We start from the raw sequence: 9,275 nt of genomic DNA, 5'->3' as shown, positions 1-9,275 counted from the left end.
CTCTCTCTCTCTCTCTCTCTCTCTCTCTTTCTCTCTTTCTCTCTTTCTTTCTTTCTGATTTTTCAAGACAGGGTTTCTCCGTAGCTTTTTGGTTCCTGTCCTGGAACTAGCTCTTGTAGATGAGGCTGGCCTCGAACTCACAGAGATCCGCCTGCCTCTGACTCCCGAGTGCTGGGATTCCAGATTCTTTTCTTAACCAGTTACTACTCAGTACTGAATAAATGAAGTCAGAGAGTTTACACATCACTTTTTATGTTTTTTCTTGATATGATCGTGTTTGCTATTTTGTACCACATTTTATAACAGCGTTAGGTTAAAGTGATTTAATCTGTAGAATAGAGGCTTGTGCTTTGTAAATTATGCTATGGCATCATTTAAATATTCCTCGCTTATTTTGTGTCTTTCATTTTTAAAGATTTTTTTAAATTATTTTAAGTGTGTGTGTGTGTGTGTGTGTGTGTGTGTGTAGGGCAGTGGTGTTAGGTTTCCTGGCATTATAGGCAGTAAGCTATCCAATGTGGGCACTAAACTGTCTGCAAGGTAGTATGTGCCCTTAGCCGCTGAGCCATCTGTCCAGCCCCGTTGTGTGTGCCTGTTTCTTAAAATTAGTTCAAATATTAGATTATTAATTTTCATTTTCTTGATTTCATATTTTAAAATACTTTGCTCTAGTATGGAATGAGTTGATACCTTAGAACTAAGTGTTTTTCCCTGTGCTCTCTTCATGGTTTCTAGGTGGCAGCCAATGCACACATTCCTCCAGACTACCTCCTTAAAATTTGTGAGAGGATTGGTCCCTTGTTAGATAAGGAGATCCCTCAGAGTGTCCCTGGGGTACAGACATTACTAGGTGTTGGTCGGCAGTCTCTGTTACGGGATGCCAAAGGTAAGGACTAGTTTAAATATTTAACACTGCTATAGAGGAAGATTCAGAGATCAATGTAGTTTCAAATGAATATTCATATGTCTTTAAAGAATACTTTCTTTTAGTTTGTGTGAACTTGCTGTATTTTAATAAATTTCTAAATGTACAAGTGGATTTCTTTCCTTTTTTTTTTTTTTTTTTTTTTTTTTTTTTTTTTTTTTTTTTTTTTTTTTTTTTTTTTTTTTTTTTTTTTTTTTTTTTTTTTTTTTGGTTTCTCTGTGTATCAACCCTGGCTGTCCTGAAACTTACTTTGTGGACCAGGCTCACAGAGATCTAGCTGGCTCTCTCACCACTTGGTTACAATTGAATTTCTAAAGGTGTAAAATCAGGTCCTTTTGTGTTGAGTAGTGGAAAAAATGTTTTTGTTTGTTTGTTTGTTTCTTCCTTAACTGACTTTGGTCTTTTCATATAGACTGTAAGAGTACACTATGGAATGGGTCTGCCTTTGCAGCTCTACACAGAGGCAGACCTCCAGAACTACCTGTAAATTATGTGAAACCTCCAAATGTGGGTAAGTGATATCATGCAAGTTATGAACATATTCTTGATTCTTTTTACTTGTTGCTTTCAAGACTGGGCTTCTCTGTAACAACTCTGGCTGTCCTGGATCTTGATTCATTCTTGAACTCTTTTGATAGCAAAAAGTAGACACCGCGATTGAGTTTAAAGTAGGAACAAACTGTTTACATTATTTGAGTTAATTTTTTTTGAAGATTGATTTTTATGTATGTGTGTGTGTATGTGTATATGTATACAATAGGCCTGAAGGTGCCTGAGGAGGCCTGATGAGGGTGTTGGATCCTGCTGAGGTGGAGCTACATGCAGTTGTGAGCCACCCAGTAACTGGGAACTAAACTCAGGTGCTCTGGAAGAGCAAGCACTCCTAGCCACTAAGTTTTCTATCTAGCCCTACAAAATTTCTTAATGGGAACATCTAACTAAAAAATTTATTTATTTATTTATTTATTTATTTATTTATTTATTTATTTATTTATTTATATGAATGTGTGTGGGTGCACGTGCGTGTGCATGCATACATACAACTACACAAGTTTGGAGGTCAGAAAACAACTCAGAATTTTTGGATTTCTACCATCTAGGTCTTGTGTCAAATGCAGGTCAGCAGGCTTTACTGCAGGTACCTTTACACAATGAGCTATCTCATGGCACCCCAGGGCTATATGTTTAAAGTGATTTTCTACCTAAAGCAAATGTCATTTTGTAAAAGGTGATCTAATTTTTGCATTTCATTTCCTTCTTCGCAGAAACTTGGTTTATTTTTGAGATAGTATCTTCTGTAGTTCAGGTTAACCTACAGTTCACTGTAGCAGAGGATGATCTTGAGTTCCTGATCACTTCTGCTTCTACTTCACAAATGTTGAGATTATAGTGGTTCCTGCCTCTGAAACATTTTTGAACATATAGTATGGGTGCTTTTAGCCATATGGTTTTCTATTTCTATGTCTCTTTATTGAGTTTCCACAAAATTTTACAGGGAACTGTTTAAAGATAGCTTTCAGAAGGAACCAAATGTATGTTCTGTTTATATTTCTTTGCCAAGTTTATAATGATGTTATGTATTTTCTATCAGTCATCTTTCTATTTATTTCTTGTTGTTTTGTGACACGGTCTTGCTGTTTCCCATACTGGACTGGAATTTGCTGTGTAACCAGGCAGTGTTCTAACTTGTCTCTTGAGTCTTGGAATTAGAGGCATGAACCACTCACTACACCTTGCTCTATTATTTTAAGACAAAATATCCCCGCTTTTAGTTCTAGTTTACAGAAATTCACATCCCTAGTTGTTCTTGGGACATCTTTAGTCAGATCGCCTCAAAGAATTACTAGTTACTAGTCTATCAAGATGGTAGAGCTCAGTCTAAATATATTGTGATTAGAACTAGGATTTACAAAGTGCTTGTAAAACAAAGGTGCTGGAATGTCATTCTGCTTCCATAAAAATTATATATTTTTCTATAGTTCATAGTGTTTACACACTGTGCCTTTAAATTTGGATGGATAATTTTCAAATAAAAAGACTGGAACACTTTTTGTTGTTGGCTTTTTTAAAAAAAATTAGACTAGGTCTCACTATGTATCCCTGTTTATGAACAGTTTTTCAAAGGGAATACTATTATACTATCAAATACAGTAAGTTAACAGAACATATTAACCCCTAGGGGTTAAATATATTGAGAGTAGAGATTATTTTAAAAGATAATTAGCCAAACTCATTGATGAAATATAAAACTTCATAAGAGAAATTGGTTACTTAGGAGTGCATTGCTAACATTCCTAGCCTGAATGTTACTGGGAAAATAGACAACTGGCTTAGGTCTTAATCGATTTGTGTTGCTGATAATATTTTTTTTTCAGTTTGTCAGGGATAGTTTATATACCAGTATTTTTTATTTATAATTTATTGACTTGAGGAAGGCTTTTTTTCCTCATGAACTTATTTGTGTTCAAAGACATATGTACCTGCCTCTTTGTTCCGAGTGCTAGGACTGATGGTGTTGTGTAGGACAATGCCAAGCTTTATGTTTTTTTTAAAGATAGTGTTTTTCTCCATGTATCCCTGGCGGCCCTGGAACTCACTCTGTAGACCAGTCTGAGGCTGGCCTCAGACTCACAGAGATCTGCCTGCCTCTGCGTCCCAAGTACTGGGTTTAAAGGCATGCACCACCATCGTTGGGCCTTACTTTAAATTCTTAAATTAAAAATTTAGCCATCAGTGGTGGTGTATGGTTTTAATCCAAGTGCCCCGGAGGCAGAGGAGGTAAAGCTCTGTTAGTTAGTGGCCAGCCTGGCATATAGAATGAGTTCCAGTACAGCAAGGGCTACAGAGGAAAAAAACCCTGTCCAANATATGGAAGGTATTTCTGCATATTTTTTACTCTTTGAAGAGCATAAATGTATTCCTATTTGTTGTTGAGCCTTTGATTGCCTCTTTAAGTGGAATTTGTGTTAATGTTGTCCTACAGGATTCTGAAGGGTTCTAATTAATAATGTGCTGGCTTTTCTTTTCTTCTTTTCTTTCACATGGGCTTGCTGTAAATTACTTTTCAGTTCATTTGGTTTTGATCTCCTACTTTTAATAACTAATATCTTTTATTTATTTTGAGGTAGTTTCTCACTGTATAGCTCTGATGTGTGCTGTGAAACTCACAGAGACCCCACCAGCCTCTGCTCCTCAGGTGCTGGGATTAAAGGCAGGCTTCACCACTCCTGGGTCTTTATTTACTTACTTTTTTTTTTTAAAGACAAGATCTTATTGTCTAGCCCAGGGGAGCCCTCAGCCACTGGCATGTGTCCCGATTGGCTCTTATCTTTCTTTCTTTCTGTGGAATTGGGGTGCTTCATGCACTACTAACTGCTCTACCACCGAGCCACAGACCCCACGCTCCTGCTCCTTGTTTTTGCTTTGTTATTGTTGTTGCTTCATTTTTTTGAGAAGTGATCTTGGATCCTTCTTCAGCCTGAGTATTGAGTTTACAGATGTGATGCAAATGTTTTGCATCTCCTGTTTGAACTAAGCATAGTCTTTCAACCTTCTGCCAGGTAGTGTGGATTCTTTTAGTAATTGCTTGGGGGCTGGAGAGATGACTCAGCAGCTAAGAGCACTGACTGCTCTTCCAGACCTGAGTTCAATTCCCAGCAGTCACATGGTGGGTTCACAACCATCTGCAGTGAGATCTGGCTTCCTCTTCTGGCCTGCAGGTAAACATGCAGGCAGAACACTGTATACATAATAAATAATTCTTTAAAAAAAAGAAAAAAGTAATTGCTTAATAATTAAAGATTTGCTAGTATTCTTTTTAAAATCTTAAAAGTCTTGTATTTGGAGAGGATCTTAGATATAAATCACTCAGTTTTCACATAGTACTTATACTGGTCAAGTTTAAGAGGCCTAAATTTAAAAGATTCAGCTAAATTAGTTAAGATTAAGTTTAAGAGATTTAGAATTTAGACCATGATAAAAATTTTTATTTAACTAAGAAAGCAAAGAATATGAATATCAAATCTTTTAAATTTGTGACATCAAAACCAGGTGTGGTAATACATTCCTATAATCCAAATTTTGTAATTTAGGAAGTTCCAGGAGGAGGATCTGAGTCCAGGTAATCTTTGGTTTCTTAGCAAGTTTGAGGCTGGACTGGGTACTGTGAGAAAATAAAATAACACAAAGATTTTTAGCACTCAGGAGGCAGAGACACATGGATCTCTGTTAGTTTAAGACCAGCTTGGTCTACATAGCAATTTCCAAGACTACAGAGACAGACCATATTTCAAAAATGTTTTTAATTTCAGGAAGTTTTCTCATTGTGGAGGACATTACTCTGTAGCTCGCTCCTTCCTTCCTTTTTTCCTTCCTTTTTTCCTTCCTTTTTCCTTCCTTTTTCCTTCCTTCCTTCCTTCCTTCCTTCCTTCCTTCCTTCCTTCCTTCCTTCCTTCCTTCCTTCCTTCCTTCCTTCCTTCCATTTTTGGTTCCTTGAGACAGGCTGGCCTTACATTGGCTTTGTAGCCAAGGCTGACCTTTAAGTCATAATCTTTCTTCCATCTTTCTTCCTCCACCTCCCAAAGTGTTGAGATTCCAGGCTTGTATGACCTTACCCACCTCACCATAGCTAGTTTGAAATGAAGGTCTTACAGATAACCAGTCTAACACAGAACTATAACGAGATAAGTCTTAACCACTCTATTAGAAGAATCTAACAACTAGAGAAAACTTCAACATTAGTCTAGTGAATATGGAAAGCAGTTGTGTCCAAACAATACAAAAAAAATCTGTACAGTGTAGGGCGCCTTTCATATGTAAAGTGTATTGTGCTTTACCTAATGATGGTATTTCTCCTGTAATTAGACCACGAAGGAAGAGACTAAAGAAAGGAAATAGGCAGGATGTAGTGGTGTTAGCCTTTAGTCATAGCATTCTTTCAAGCAGAGTCAGGCCAGTCTCTTCTTTTTTTATTAATTTTATTGAGTTCTGCTTGTTTCTCTGCTCCCCTCCCTACCTCTCCACTTCCCGTCATCCCTGCTCCAAGGCCCCCATGCTCCAAATTTACGCAGGAGATCTTTTTCTACTACTTTCCATGTAGATTAGATCTATGTAAGTCTCTCTTAGTGTCCGAATTGTTGTCTAAATTCTCTGGGATTGTGGTTTGTAGGCTGATATCTTTGCTTTATGTTTAAAAACCACCTGTGAGTGAGTACATGTGATAATTGTCTTTCTGGGTCTTAAATTCAAGGCCAGATTGGTCTTCTCAGGGAGTTGGTGTCTCAAAACAAGAAGGAAGTAAAGATTCTTCATATTTCTAGGGAATATATCTGGGAAACTAGATTATAGCTCCCCTGTTTGCAACATAGAAACTTGAACAAAATCCAGGGAAGTCATATAATTGGCCAAAGATAATTTGCTTTTCTTCTTGTTTTTCTTACCGTATCATTGTTTGTCCTCAGATGTTATCATACTTCAAATATACTTGCTGAGCTGCAAAAGTAGGTAATTAGCTATATTGCATTGTTTTGAGACAGGGTCTCGCTATGTAGCCCTGACTGTCTTGGAACTCTTCATATGTATGCCAAGCTGGCATAGAACTCAGAGATCCCCCTGCCCTCTGCCTCTCAAGCGCTGGCATTAAAGGTGTGTACCACCACCACCCAGCTATATAACTTTTTAGAATCTGTATATCTATCAATCAATCATTTATTTTTGTTTTTGTTTTTGTTGCCGGGGTTGAAGCTAGGGCCTCATACATACTAGGTAAGCTCTCTAACACTGAGCCATGTCTGAAACTATCTTTTTAATATTTTTATTTTGAGACAGTGTTTTGCTCCAGGCTAGGATGGCCTTCAGTTTGCTGGCTCTTCTTGCTTCTTCAGTATTCCATATAGCTAAGATCATAGGCCTTTGGTACAAGGCCTAGCTATTTTTTTTTTTTTTTTTTTGCGACAGGGTTTCTCTGTAGCGTTGGAGCCTGTCCTGGAACTTGCTCTGTAAACCAGGCTGAACTCAAACTCTCAGAGATCTGCCTGCCTCTGCCTCCTGAGTGCTGGGATTAAAGGCATGTGCCACCATTGCCTGGCAGGCCTAGATATTTTTATAAAGGAATGCACATTAAGGTATAGTGATAGAATAAAATTCTCCCTTTTAAACTGTCCAGTTTATTGGATTTTGACAAATGTATGCATTAATGTAACTTCCAGAATACTAAAGGCTATAATGTTTCTATCATTTTCTGAAGTCCTGTCTCAACCCCTGAAAATGACTAATCTTTTCTTCTGTGGTTATATATTTCCTTTTTTAGAATTCCTTGTGTCTGGCTGGCCCTGAATTCACTACTTAGATCAGGTTCACCCAAGTTCTTGATCTTGAATGCATAAAAAGATTAACCTGCTCCTGTCTTTCAGGGCTAAAGGTGTGCACCACCACCACCACCACCACCACCACCACCACCACCACCACCACCACCACCACCACCACCACCGCACTGAGCCTATAGATAATTTTTTCAGGCAAGATCTTGCTAGTGTAGCTTAGACTCACCTAGAAATTGCTATGGAGACCAGGCTGGCTTTGAAGTACAGTCATTCTCTTGAGTAGCTCCTGAATTCTGGGGTCTATCAGGTTTCTTTTAGATGAGTGGTTTATGAGATTTAAGCCATTTCTTCTTCTTCTTCTTCTTCTTCTTTTTTTTTTTTTTTTTTGGTTATTTGAGACAGGGCTTCTCTGTAGCTTTGGAGCTTGTCCTGGAACTAGCTCTTGTAGACCAGGCTGGTCTTGAACTCACAGAGATCCGCCTGCCTCTGCCTCCCGAGTGCTAGGGTGCGCCACCACTGCCCGGTGAGATTTAAGCCATTTCATATCAGTAGCATTCCTTTTTATTACTCAGTAGTATTGTATTGTTTTAATATATTATGTCCTATTTGTTTAGCTCAATCCATTATTGGATTCTTTTCAGATTTTGGCTATTATGAATAAAGCTACTTTAAATCTTCTTGTATAGGTATATTCACACACATGGTTTCATTTGGGGAGGTAAATACATAGTAGAATTGGTGGATAAGAGGCCAAGTACAAGGATATTTTATAAGAAACTGTGGAATCACCAGGCCTGATGTCACAGGCTTTTAATCCCAGCACTCAGGTGACAAAGGTGGGCGGATCTCTGTGAGTTTGAGGCCAACCTGGTCTACAAAGCGAGTTCCAGGACAGCCAGGACTACACAGAGGGGCCCTTTCTCAAAAAACTAACCCCCACCTCCAAAAGAAACCCTAGTACATTTTTAAATGTGGTAATCCCATCTTCATTTCCACCAGTGATAGAGATTGCAGTTGCTTCATATCCTCACTAATTTTTGTATGATTATTTAATTTTTTTTTTTTTTTTGGTTTGTCAAAACAGGTTTCTCTGTAGCTTTGGTGCCTGTCCCGGAGCTAGCTGGCCTCAAACTCACAGAGAGCCGCCTACCTCTGCCTCCCAATTATTTGATTTTTATGTGCATATTTGCCTGTTTCATCATAAAAGTATCTTATGTTCATTTTCAAAATGATTTGCCTTTTTCTTAATGGGTTCATAATATATTTTGGTTACAATTTTTTCATATTTTGGTTCAGTCTCTGGTTATTTTTGCATTTTTTTTTGGTTTTTCGAGACAGGGTTTCTCTGTAGCTTTGGTGACCATCCCCAGAACTAGCTCTTGTAGACCAGGCTGGCCTTGACCTCCCAAAGATCCGCCTGTCTCTGCCTCCTGAGTGCTGGGATTAAAGGCGTGATTTTTTAAGTCTTTAAAAGGACAGAAGCTTTTGATATCTTTGCAGAAGCTTGTCAGATTTTTTTAAAGTATAGAGGTTTTTGTGTGTGTGTGTGTCGTATCTAAGAAATTGTTGCCTAACACAAGGTCAAAAGATTTTCAAAATTGTTTCAACATTTCTCATCCTTATCCCTCATAAATTTTACAATCCACTGTTCAATTACTACAAATAAGCTTTGGAGCTTTTCCTTCAAATACCATTGAATACATGGCTCAGTTTTGGGACGATTTCAGGTATTTATTGCTAGGTAATAGATATACATTTTTAGTTATTTTTATATAGCCCTTTGATATTCATTTACTAAATTCGGTGACTTAAAAAGATACCTTGAAATGGTTTATGTGGATGATGATGATGTCAACTCAGAAACATAGGTTTACTTTATTCATCTTTTAAAATTTTCTTTCTTGCATTATACAGTATTTGGTTGAAGTAGTAAGAAAGGATTCCTTACTTTGTTCCTTGTTTTAAGATTAAACCTAGGCAATTTTCATCACTAAGTATCATCATAAATGTTTTTTTCTTGTTTTTTTTTT

General features: G+C 37.5%; 1 protein-coding gene across 1 annotated transcript in view; it reads left to right on the top strand.

Moving 5' to 3' along the window:
- The window catches only part of Brwd3 (bromodomain and WD repeat domain containing 3), a 106,358-nt gene that overhangs the window by 9,009 nt on the left and 88,074 nt on the right, over window positions 1–9,275 (top strand). Inside the window, exons 5-6 of the mRNA XM_050127555.1 lie at window positions 736–886; window positions 1,338–1,436. Coding sequence (XP_049983512.1) covers window positions 736–886; window positions 1,338–1,436 — 250 coding nt within the window. The remainder of the gene's footprint in view (window positions 1–735; window positions 887–1,337; window positions 1,437–9,275) is intronic.

The sequence above is a fragment of the Alexandromys fortis genome, unplaced genomic scaffold, assembly GCF_014885135.2.
Source record: "Alexandromys fortis isolate MF-2015 unplaced genomic scaffold, M_Fortis_MF-2015_v1.1 scaffold_188, whole genome shotgun sequence".
NCBI lineage: Eukaryota > Metazoa > Chordata > Mammalia > Rodentia > Cricetidae > Alexandromys > Alexandromys fortis.
The sequence above is the reverse complement of the archived record's forward strand: the minus strand, read 5'-3'. Positions and strand labels throughout refer to the sequence as shown.